This window comes from Lissotriton vulgaris, chromosome 2_1, assembly GCF_964263255.1.
Source record: "Lissotriton vulgaris chromosome 2_1, aLisVul1.2, whole genome shotgun sequence".
Taxonomy (NCBI): Eukaryota; Metazoa; Chordata; class Amphibia; order Caudata; family Salamandridae; genus Lissotriton; species Lissotriton vulgaris.
Window position 1 is genome coordinate 781,099,130 of NC_141687.1, and position 13,021 is coordinate 781,112,150.

At 41.3% G+C, this 13,021-nt stretch overlaps 1 protein-coding gene across 3 annotated transcripts in view; it reads right to left on the minus strand.

Moving 5' to 3' along the window:
- Nucleotides 1-1,490: 1,490 nt before the first annotated feature.
- Nucleotides 1,491-13,021, minus strand: part of LOC147731157 (neurabin-2-like) — a 681,485-nt gene continuing 669,954 nt past the window's right edge. For all 3 annotated transcript variants that reach the window (XM_086956139.1, XM_086956141.1, XM_086956140.1), the window contains one exon: nucleotides 1,491-2,794. In XM_086956139.1, the coding sequence (XP_086812265.1) occupies nucleotides 2,633-2,794 (162 nt within the window). In that variant the 3' untranslated portion in view covers nucleotides 1,491-2,632. The remainder of the gene's footprint in view (nucleotides 2,795-13,021) is intronic.

Here is a 13,021-nt window from a genome sequence, read left to right on the forward strand (position 1 = left end):
CAGTATCAGTCCAAAACGCTGGGGGTTATAATGCAAAAAGAGGCATTTCCTTACAAGACTGCTTTCTTAAAGGTTATTTTATTCAAAACTATTCACATTTCAATGGTCACTTCATTTTTCTAGTCTTACATCTTTTAGGTATTTAATAGAAAGGTAATTCTTCTGGTCATCATGAAAGATTTGTTCAAGAGATCATCAAACATCATTGCCTGTACGCATTGACTGCAAGGGGCTGCTCCTCTGGGCAGAATTTCTGGCATATTTCCTGCGGTTTTTGCAGGTTCTATATGTGATTGTTCTATCTTGTTTTACTCTACCTGCCTATTTTTTTCCCTGTTTAGGCCAGCTCTAAAGAGCGGTTTCATAGATTTGCATATTTTCTAGATGGAGGAGCCCCAAACTGTTCGAGCCTCTATGAAACTCCTCTAGCATTTTTTGCATAACTTCGATATGTTATGCCTGCAGTTAATGCAGCATGGGCAGTAGCTGTGTTTGTAACAGGACAAAATGTGAACAGTGAATGCATTCCTCTTTAATTGCCTCTTTCTTGTATAAAGTCAGCTTGTATGGTTTGAGCCATTCATTTTTAATTTACAGGAAAGAATAAAACTGCAAAAGCAAACCTCATAACAACTTAAAGCAGCATAAGTACTATTTTTTGAGGAATAGTCACGGAAACCATGAGCTCAACAATAGAGTACCCCAGTAAACATCCAAAACAATGCCATTTAGATTGCTCAAAAATAATGCTAGCCCAAGAGTTTGTTTGAGATATTGGATTTGAGGAAAATAAGCTAGCTGTATCCTAGTTCAAATTGCCCTTGAATCCAAAATCACCTGGCAGTGCCTAAATATACCCTTTGCTTTCCTGTGGCTAAAGTGTTGGAGTTCTCAGAGAACTCTTTCTCCCAGGCATGCAGCGGGAGAATGCATTGCAATCCTGAAGTGGACGGACTAGTGCTCATTCAGTACATTTGACACAATGCCTCAACCCGTGAAACTGTAATGTTGTTTGTTTCGGCAGCAGTTGACAATGCAGAGGGCGCGCCCATTGATGTGGCACACAGCCTGGTAGCAAAAGCACAGCACCCTGCAGGAAATACAGTACCCAAAAGGCAACAGAAGTTGAGTTATGAGAGGGAAATAGTGAGTACAAAGGCCCAAAATGAATGACTAAGACCGTAATTATTTAGAGCTAACAGCTGCTCAGCTCACAGAGGTACAATTTTGCCGTCCTCAATACTTGCCCCAAATTCCTTACGCAAAAGTATCTCCAAAGTGGATGATAAAATAAGATTTAGATTAACTTAGCAAAAAATGTGGGATCTGGAGTTAAAATTTAAGACTTCGCCAAGCATAAAACACTGACCATGTTGATTACAAATATCATGTTATGTAAGATATCCCAGAAAGAGAAGTTGAGCTAAGGAAAAGTAATCAAAAAGCCAGTTCTCAGATTTATTATAAAAATAATTCACACGGTCAGCATGTCATTGTTGAAACAATCACTCGTTTAATCAAAAAACAAATCTTTGTTACACCATATACTATAAAATAGGTTGGTCCAATTAGTAAAGTGGTACGATAAAAATTAGAGTTTTAAGACTAAAAGGACTCCATCAAGAAGTATTAATACATAAGATTTTATTGTAGGCAGTTATCACTATTTGTTTGCAGCATGGCAAGATGTTATAAACACCTAATTAAAAATTAAGTACTTTCTTGTAAGGATAAGTTCAAGAACAAAACACAATGTGCCAAACCAGTGCTTTAATGACACTCCCATAAATCCCCATCAGAGATAAATGATCAGTCCATACAAACTAATTACAAACTAGTAAAAAAATATTTTGGTTTCCAAAAAATGTTTTTTTTCATCAGTAGAAAATAATTGTATAAAAAGTATTCTCAGGCAAAATATGTATAAAACTAAAATTATATATTTATATATTTAACTCATGTTCTGAGATCCTATGTAGAGTGTAGCTTACAGAAACAACGTAGTGCTTTTTGCGCAGCAAAAGTTATAAACCACAATAATTATTTGCTACAGCATAGAAAGTTCTAGAAAATGAGTTTGCATTACAATTGTAAATTACCCAGGGAATAAGACAACTATATTATTAATAAAGTTCCATTACATTAAAACATGTTAATCATTAAAACGGGATCGAGTTAAGCTGTCTAATGTACATTCCAAAAATATCTATTGTGCACATTTATTAGTGTCAAAATAAGTACCAGGGATAGTGTTTGAAATTAGGTAGTATAAGCTACCTTTTCTGTACCATACTCAATCTGACAATAGATGAAGTAACAGCTACTTCTTCAACACAAGGCATTTAATGTTAAGTCCCACTTTAACACATTAGAGTCTTGAATAGACGTAGTGTTTTTACAGTCTTGAGACTACAACAAACTGAAGGCTGAAGGAGAAGAATTAATAAATACACAATATAATTAATACACAAATATGAAAAAAACTAAAACCAAATAATTTCATTCTAACAACTGAAGAAATCAACAAATAAAAACAAATTAAGATGTTTGATTTCATTGTACAATTATATACATATACAATTCGTTTGTACCCCTAAAAGCTGACGACAAATAAAAATATCACTAAATACATTTAACAGTTTGATTCTACAGTGACTATGACTTTGCCACTCCTCCGTTGGACGTCTTTTTCTTTCTTTTGAACTCTCTTTTCCAGTTTTTCATGTGATTTTTTAATTTCTTTAATTTTTTTCTTAATTGTAGAACGGTCATTTTGGCTGGAAACACCCAAAGCCTTAAAAAGAAATGCATTGAGACAGATAAAGCACAAATACCTAAAAAATGCATTATCTACCACGAAATACACCACAAATATTTTAAACAGGCATCATAAAAATATAGAATTGCAGTATACATACCACCCGTAATCAATTACTTTACAGATTTCACACATATTAGGAACAATAAAACATGCATACCTAAAAGTAGTATATCAACAAGTTTATTATTTTACTGGTACAACAATTAACACTTGCAACTCCTTGCCTATTTTCATAAGAACAAAACCATTCTACTTTTGTTTAGAAAATGACTAAAAATAAGTATTCTCCATTGCTTCTTTTGACTTCTTCCTCTTGCCGACTCCGTTTTCTAGACTATACGCTCAATGCATTAATTCTATATATACTTACAAAATAAGTGTCAGGAACATAATGCTACTTTGTATCTGATTGTTATCTCACTACGTCCTTTGCAAAACACTAATACTGTGTGTGGTACAGGAGTGCTACACAAACTTTCTTTTTTGGAATTTAAAATATTAATTATAGGCAAGGGTCTAATTTGCTGTAAATTTGCAGGGTTTAAGCACTGATTAGTGCTTTCAATAGTTCAGTTTAGTGGTACATAGGGCAAATCTGAAAATCTTTACCCTGTTCAGCATTTTCTACCTGCATATAGACAATCATGTTTTGATGTCTGTGTTTTTCAGTGTGCTTCTTTTCCCACTGAAGGTTAGTAGGCATTTTACATGCTACCAACACATTCCACTTGTAAATGCCTTCATCAAAAGCAATGAATACCCATTTTGAATCGGATACTACCTGTGCAAAAAAACAACGTCCTTTTACAAATATACACTTATCGCTGGAGTGACTGGAACAGCCAAGATAAACCCAAAGGGAGGGCCTCCTGCCTGCCACCTAATACCAGGGACTAGCTCTCGGAAAACACATTGCAGCACAAATGTGGATTACTAATCCTCAAGTGAAGCTACAGTAGTATAATACTCAACCAGGTGACTAGATACTGAGTAATATGTTGAAAGAAGCAATCGCAATATATTCCTGTATGGTCTTCCCGCTATTAGCCTTCCTCTTCATAGCACAATCAGGCATGAAATAAGTCGTCCATATATAGAAATGTTTACTGCATGCACGGTATAGAAGATCACTGCATAGTCACTAGGCTATACAGATGTTAATACTACTTGTAGAGTGCACTGTAATCTACAAGGTATCCTGGTGCTAAGAAAAAAAGCTAAATGCAACACCCAAAAAATACATAGAGCGCTGGTGTGTAAAAAGAATGTGATGTCAGAGAGAAGACTGTGATGTTAAAGAGGATGATTGGACTGAAGGTGGCCTCTACCAACATATGAGCATACAAATACATAAACAGAAAGTGAACCTTATCTTACTACTAAAGATATTTAAACAGAGGGTTGCATAACAGTAGCGAAAACGGGCTAGTGGGATCTGACACTGAAGTTTACACGTCCGACTAAGCAGAAAGGTCTTATTATTAAGGAGAAGTCTCCAATACTAAAAGTAGCCTTCTGCAATGCTGTAACTCATATTTCCAAAGCTGGTACACAATTACTCAGAAATTAATGCACAACCACATGCCCCTGGATACTGCATCTACATGCACCAAAATCTAATCTGTCCACCTTTATGAAGTCTTTTAATGATGTTTCTTCACTCTAAAGGGTCCCTTCTTTTTGTCTATATTCAAATTAAAAGGCATGATATTTATTTAACAAGTGTCTTCATTTCGGTAAATGACCACTTTACTTAGCTGGGCCATAGGAGAAAACTAAACTGAAAAGCAGGTCCTCCTTAAAAATAATTCCTGTACAGGTTACGCCATAAACAATGACAGAACCTTATCATCCCAATTCTAACGCACAATTCACCTTTAACAGGGTAGATTTTGCTATTTAAAATCTGCGTTTTTCTTTATTCTTTGGGTTTGGTTTGTACTACACTGTAAATACAGAGTAAAGGTACAGCGCCATTAAATCAAACATAGCACTTAAGTATCTTATTACAATATCAGCCCTGGTGGACAGCCAAGCTTTCTTCATGAGATATTAAATATATACATTTTAAGTGAATAAAACAAAGGTTAAATTAACGTTCTAGTTAGGTGAAATGTAAAGCAATAAAGTCATTTTTAAACTCTAAAAAACAGAAATTCACCAGTTATCTCAAATAACGTAACTGAAACTCGCGCCTCCCAATGCACAGTTTTCTCATCAATAATTTTACTGCAAATGTTGCAGTGATAGTATCAATGTCATAGAAGATGTCATGAGTGATGTAATATGTGGGGAAATTAGCAGTGCATGGTGAGGGCACGAGTTGTAGTTAGGTTACAGCACGAGCTATAGTTACTTGAGATAAAGTGCTATGTTGTTACTGAACATTTCACCTAACAAGAACGTTACTTTAACTTTGTTTTTTTAGTGAATTTCTAGGGTTTTATAATGTAAAGTAATATTTAATTACCATACGCAAATCCAACCCCCTGCCGTGCACAAACATTGGCTCTGCGGCCAAACTGCCACAGTGCGGGCCAGGGGAGTGCGTGGGGGCAAAGGGGGGATGGGGAGGGGGCAGTAGGTAGATACACACCGAGGCACCCATCTGACTCTTACTGGGGGCTGCAGGGGGATCACCAAGGCACCCGCCGGCTCCCCACCTGCAGCGGGAGCAGGCATTTCCCCCACCCAGAGGTAGCTACAAATGCTTCGGGGGGCAGGTGGAGCAATATTTTGCGCTGTTTCCCTTGCTACAGTACGGGCAGGGAAACAGATCAATAGTCTGATACCAGCAGGCGGGAGCTTTGAAAATACTCCTGCCAAGCAAGGGCAAACACAGGTTTTCCTGCCTGCAGGGTCAAGGAAACCTATGTTCCGGGGTGGGCTCGCTGGGACATAGCTTGTGAGCAGCCCCGGGGTGGTTGGGTGAATGGGGCTGTAAATTCGCTCTTCCATTAAAAAAAAATGCTGGGCCCCTGGGCTGAAAGGTGGTGGGGGGGCACGTGCTCCTTTCCACTGAAAATCACACTGGGGCCAAAATCAGCATTCGTTTAGCAGTTTACGATGTAGCAGGGTCTAAAGTTCCTATGAGAAAGAGAATCGGGAAAGCGCATGGTGGGACCCCCTTTAACTCCACCCCAGCATGACGGGGGAGGGAGAGAGAGAGAGCGAAAATATATATATACATACACACACACATATTATATATATATATATATATATATATTCATATTCTTGCGCTCATCACAATGCAGAAGTCAAGAAGAGGACTTGGCTTCTGGCTTGGCAGTTCGGGCTGGACTGTACCCACGAGGAGCAGGGTCAACATTGGTTTGCATATGGCTGGGTATAAACTAACTGGGGTAGCATTGTGAGCAAAATAACAATGGATTTAACCCAGATGGATTGGGAGTGAATTTTTGTTTGTTCCATCATTTGAGTGCCTTTTGTTTTCTCAACCTAAGTGCACTGAGTATGCACAGACGTGGGTTCCGGGCTCGCTGTGTCACTGGATTTAAGCTACATGGCTCATGAGGTGATACCCCGAAAGTGTTCTCAGGATGCCAGTTTCTGGTCCAGAGAAGTCCTGGCTTAGCAAATTGAGCTGGACTGTTCCCATGAGGAGCAGGGTCAAGACTGATTTGCATTTGGCTGGGTCTAAACTGGGGTGGCATGGTGAGCAAAAGAACAATGGATATAACCCAGATCTCTTAAATGGGGGTAAATGTTTGCTTTGTTCCGCATTCCGTCCATCATTTGAGCGTCTTTTGCAACTCGAGAAGTGTGGCAGTTATTTTAAAAAACTATAACTTTGGAGGTTTCAGTAGTATCCAATAGTTTATATATGATGAAATACATTTAAAAAGGTTTGTCTAATGTATGGATAAAGGTTTTCATTCTGCGAAATTAAACTGATTAGAGAGACTTCAGCCTCCAGATGGTCATCTCTGAACAAATAAACAGTTTTTTGCTTTAAGTGCTGGCTGCAGCATCAGGCAATCGCAGTGGAAATCGTCCCCACCCACAAAACGTGACAAAACAGGAGCTAAATAGAGCTCAGTACTTCTAAAATCTGATCCCAGCTCTTAGGTCTGTCTAGTTGCCTTATTTTGCCCAAAACTATGACAGAAAATAAGAACAAAATGATCTAACTGAAGGTCAGAAGTGACATGTCTGCAGAACCCTTTGATGTTTCACCTTCCACAAATAGTTGCCCTCTAAATAGCAATGATAAGCACATACCAATAAAACAACTACAATGAAACCTTTGCTCCTACAACGTTTTTACTGATCCTCTGATAGTGTACATTAGTGAAGAGAGTAGGAACATGGTATCACCCTGTAATAAAAGCGCTGTGGTCAATATACCTACATTTGTCTCCTAACAATGATGGAAAGGTAGACAGATCTGTGAGTGGCTAAAATATCAATGCCCCTCCAATATCCATGGTTAATGGATTTGCTTAGATCGGAAGAGGGAGGTTTTGATTGCAAAACTGGAAAGGAAATGCCCTTTCTGATACAGATATACCAAAGAAAAGTTTTTTATGCTGGATAATTATGATGTGTTCAATTAATCTGAAGCATCTTACCAAGAGTCTTACTTGAGGTGAGGGGTAGAAGATGACAGTCTTCCACACAATATAAAAAAGGGAAATGTACTAATTTGTGAAAAAGATAGTTGCACTTTATTTGTTACTTTCTAGCATATGTATATAGTAGCTACTGGTATGCCAGCAAATTGCTAAAAAAGGAAGGCTGTTAAACTGGTCTTACAGCATCCTGCACTGGTGTTCTAGTTGTTTAAGCACATTGATAATTTTTGAAACTTTATCCTAATCTTGTGGCCAACTTACTAGAAGAAGTGGCAAGCAAACAGCAGTGGTCAAGTGAATATTGCCATCAACACACTGGCATTGTTGCAGTACCCCTTGGGTACTCCTATAGATCAGGATTGGAGCAATATTTTAAACATGGAAAAGCCCATCGCTGTAATATCGATGAAGCAATCCAAATCATGCCAAATAGGTTTGACCCCCTGAGAAGATGTAGCGGGGTGGATTGACTATATATAAAAACTGACCATATGGCTGATTATCAATCAACAAGAGAACCATTGAGTATGGAGACATTACCCGTAGTATGTAATTCTCCCCCTCCTTACATCAACACAGTAATTTTGACAGCAGAAGCCATGCCACCTTGTTCCCACAAAGATTTCACATCATCTAACTACCCGAGCGATATGGACATAGCAAGCAGTTGCTCGAGCGGATCACTGCAAATCTGGTCATGGAATGTTGCAGGGGTAAAAAATAAACTGATATAACATGGCTTAAGGTGATACAGAATCGACATTTAATTCTAATGCAGGAAACCTGGCAAGTAGAACCTTTCAATGTAAATTTTTTAAAACCAGTTTTACTGAAGCAACTCCATCTAAGGCAGGGAGAGCGAGTGGAGGTCTAGCTGTGTTGCTATCTGTAACCTCTCCACTAACACTACAGAAAACCTTTACTAAGTCACAGTATTTCCAGTTCCTACTCTTTAGTGTAAAGGGAAAGCAAAATATTGTAGTGATTAATTACTACAATAAAATTTTTCATCATCATCAAAACATCTTTATTCGACTCAAATTTTACAAAACATTACATTTGTGCAAATATGCAGTTCCAGAATAAAGTACAATCAGAGCAGTGCAAAAAAAGCATAACCATTAAATTCTCAGTGCAAATGGGCAGTTAGGATTATAAAGTGCAGTGCTTTTATATCATGATGGTATCCCCCAGGGATACTTATGCCCTTTTAATATTTGTTAAAAAGTCAATTTAGACTAAAAAGTTGCCAAAAACAAGATTCATTATAAAATATTAATACTATGTACAATAAAAATGAATCATCAACACGGTCCTACAGAACATTATTAAAGGGCTTTAGTCCATTATTGTAAGATCCTGGTTAACATTTCAAACCCTTCTTCATTCTTATGTAATTAACAGCCAATAAAATCTGAAAACTCCAAAAACGATAAGCTGGGTATTATCTGTTTTTAAAATGTGAAACATGTCATATCTCCTCACACCCAGTTTCCTTCACAACGGTGCAATCCATTTCCGTCTGGCTCTCATGTAAATGGGGCAAAATAACAGAACATGTGCTATATTTTCCTGCATGGCCAGCTGGCACATTTTACACACACAATCTACCGCCCCGTTTAATAAAACTAGATTAGGGATAGTCACTGCGAGGGAGGAAGAAATTGACATTTTTCTTAAGTGGCTAGGGAGTGAGTACATAGTGATATGGGGTGGGGATTTTAATATTGAATTATGCAAGTCGTCGAAAACGGATCTATGTGGCCATACAGATGTTTCAGGAGACCACATCATTCATTTTCCACATAACCCCCATGGCGAAATACTTAATTATATTATGTATAAATATGCCCTGGAAGTTTTGAAGTTGGATGTTAATGATGGAGCTATCGAGGAATACACCTATGAGGGGGCTTGGTTTTCATCATGTATTGATCATTTCCTGATATCTAGGAACAATAGACCTTTCGTAAACAATTGTATCATACTACATAGCTTACTTAGTGATCTTCACCCACCTTGTTAACGTTAAACTCCATCTTGTATTCTACTGAAAAAGCAGGTGTCAATGCAGCGGATCGAATATGCTACTTACCAGTATGCATCTGTTCTTGGCATGTAGGGCTGCTGAAATTCATATCTGTGCATAGATCGCCGCCTAGTGTTGGGTCTGGATGATCGCACATTGTTGTCCTGGAAGAGTCTTCGAAGTATCACAAGATAGGTGGCTCCTCCCCTGGACTACAGTGCGCATGGGCATCGACTCCATCCACAGATTGTTTTTAGCCATTGTGGCCAAGATGGAGTGAAACTTAGTGAATGATGACCATGCTAGAAGTATGTGTGAATGCCGCAGCTGCTACAGGCGCCGGGGAGGAGGGCGGGCAATATGAATGTCAGCAGCCCTACATGCCAAGAACAGATGCATACTGGTAAGTAGCATATTCGGTTCGAGGCATGTGGGCTGCTGAATTCATATCTGTGCATAGAATACATAGCAGTCCCTCTATTAACGGCGGCCGCCCGTGCCAGCTGCAGCAGTTTGGAAAAGTGTTTTTAGAACAGCCTGCCCTACAGCTGCCTGCTGTTTGGAGTGCACACCAACACAGTAATGTTTTGTAAATGTGTGTGTGGTAGACCATGTGGCTACTCTACATATGTCTTCCAAAGGGATATTTCCAAGGAAAGCCATGGAGGCCCCCAACTTTCGAGTGGAGTGGGCCCGTGGTGGAATAGTGCGAGTGCGCTTGGCTTTGAGATATCAGATCTGAATACATTTAACGATCCACCTGGCTATACCAGCCTTGGAAATGGGGTTACCTTTGTGTTGTGGCGCAAAGGCAACAAAGAGTTGTTTAGTCTTCCTAAAATCTTTGGTCCTATCAATGTAATACATTAGGGCCCTCTTGACGTCAAGTGTGTGGAGCATTCTCTCCGCCAGTGACACTGGATTTTGGAAGAACACAGGTAGTTCTATAGTCTGGTTGATATGGAACTGAGACACTACCTTAGGAAGGAATTTAGGGTTAGTGCGAAGCACCACTCTGTTAGAATGAATTTGAATAAATGGCTCTTGGATAGTTAGTGCCTGGAGTTCACTAACTCGTCGTAGCGATGTAATCGCTATAAGGAAAGCCACTTTCCATGTCAAGAATTGAAGCTCGCAGGAATGCAGTGGTTCAAAAGGGGGACCCATGAGCCTGGTGAGGACCACATTGAGGTTCCACTCCGGAGCTGGTGGTGTATGCGGAGGAATGACTCGTTTGAGTCCCTCCAGAAAGGCTTTGATGGCAGGCACCCTGAAAAGTGAGAGGTGCTGTCTGTTTTGGAGGTAAGCAGCCATTTCGGATAAATGTATGCGAATGGAAGCATAGGCCACATTACATTTGTACAAATGTAAGAGATAACAAATGATGTTCTGAATAGATGCATCCAGCGGGTTAATGTCGTGGCCTGCACAACAAAAGACAAACTGCTTCCACTTCATAGCATGCTCTGGTGGTGGGCTTCCTTGCCTCCCGGATGATGTCCATACAGTCAGGAGGTAAGTTGAGGTAGCCAAACTTTAAGACCTCAGGAGCCAGATCGCCAGGTTGAGCTGTTGCGGATCTGGATGCTGAATGTCGCCATGGCTCTGCGTCAAAAGCCTGGGTGTGAGGCGCAGCCTTTGATGCGGTACCACGGACAGTTCCAGAAACGTGATGTACCATGGTTGGCGAGCCCACGTTGGAGCAACCAGGATGAGAGTCATCGAGTGCTGCTTCAGCTTGTGTGCCACCAGCGGTATTAGAGGTGCTGGGGGGAAAGCGTACGCAAATTTGCCTGACCAGTTCATCCATATCGCATTGCGACTGTGGGTGCGACTGTGGGTGTGTAAACCTGCGTCAAAGCTTCGGCATTTTGCGTTCTCCTTTGTGGCGAACAGGTCTATCTCTGGATGACCCCACATTTGGAAGTACGGGTGGAGTACCGATGGATGCATCTCCCATTTGGTGGCTGTACCTGATGAGCAGGTCCGCCATCTGATTGTCCTTGCCTGGGAGGTGTTCTGCCATGAGGAAGATGTTTCTCCGAATGGCCCACTTCCACATGCTCCGAGCCAGATGAGACAGCTGTGGAGAGTGTTCCTCCCTGCTTCTGAATGTAGTACATGGCCGTCATGTTGTCCGTCGGGATCAACACGACCTTGTTGCGCAGATGTACTTTGAAGGCTTTTAGTGCCATGAAGCTCGCCATCAGTTCAAGAACATTGATGTGCATCTTCCTTTGCTGTGGTGTCCATAGTCCCTGCACAGTGGAGTACATGAGCTCCCCATCCCTGGAGAGAAGCGTCCGTCGTCAGGATGATATGTGGCACAGGCTCTTGGAACGGTCATCCCTTGCAAAGGTTTTGTGGATTCCACCAATGCAGAGAGTTGTATGCCCGACCGCTCACCAACACTAGGTCTTTCATCTGTCCGTGAGCCTGAGTCCACTGACGTGCTAAGCCCTCCTGAAGCGGACGCAGATGTAGTCTCGCGTGTGGGACTATGGAGATGCAGGAGGCCTATCAACTGCATGAACACTCGTGCTGGAAGCGAGTGTTGAGGTCTGAATCTTTGTATCAGCGATTGAATGCTGTTGACCCTCACTGAATTTGGCTGTGCTGTGGCTGCCAGAGTGTTTATTGTCGCACCCAGATACTGCCGTATGTGGGCGGGTTGCAGGTGGGACTTTGGGTAATTCAGTGAGAATCCCAGATCGTGAAGAAGGTGAATGGTGTGGGACATGTGGGCGGCACACTGCTGGGCCGACTTTGCCTGGATGAGCTAGTCGTCCAGATAAGGGTAGACGTGAATCTTTTGTCTCCTTAGGTGCGCCGCCACCGTCGCCAGGCACTTCGTAAACACCCTGGGTGCCGTGGTGACCCCGAAAGGCAAAACCTTGAACTGGTAATGTTGGTTTTGGATGGTGAACCGGAGGTATTTTTTGTGTGACGGGTGCAGCGGAATGTGAAAATACGCATCCTTTAGATCTAAAGTTGCGAGCAAATCCCCCTGATTGAGCAACGGGAGTACTTGCTGCAAGGTCAGCATGTGAAAGTGCTCCGATAGAATGTACTGATTGAGGGGTCTGAGGTCCAGTATGGGTCTGAGGGACCCGTCCTTTTTTTGTATCAAGAAGTACAGTGAGTAAACTCCTGTGCCTCTTTCTTCCACAGGCACGAGCTCGATTGCCCCTTTTTGCAGCATGACGATGACCTCCTGCTGCAATAAGTGCAAGTGCTTGCTGGACATAGGACGGTGTCTTGGGGGCATGTTGGGTGGAGTGGATGTTAACTCCAGACAATAACCGTACTGTATGAGCTGTGTGACCCACCTGTCCGTGGTGATGGATTTCCAGACTGACAGGAACTGCTGAAGTCTCCCCCCGACCTGTGTAGCTTGGTCGGGGGCAGTGACAAGGCGTCACTGTTTGTTGGTGGCAGAGGATCTGAAGTTGTTGTTTCCACGACCTCTGCCCTTGGCGCTGTTTCCACGATATCCACCTCGACTTTGTTTGGTGTATGTGGACTGCGTGTTGCCTTTATAGTACTCCGTGGTTTGGGAGAGCTGGCCTCTGG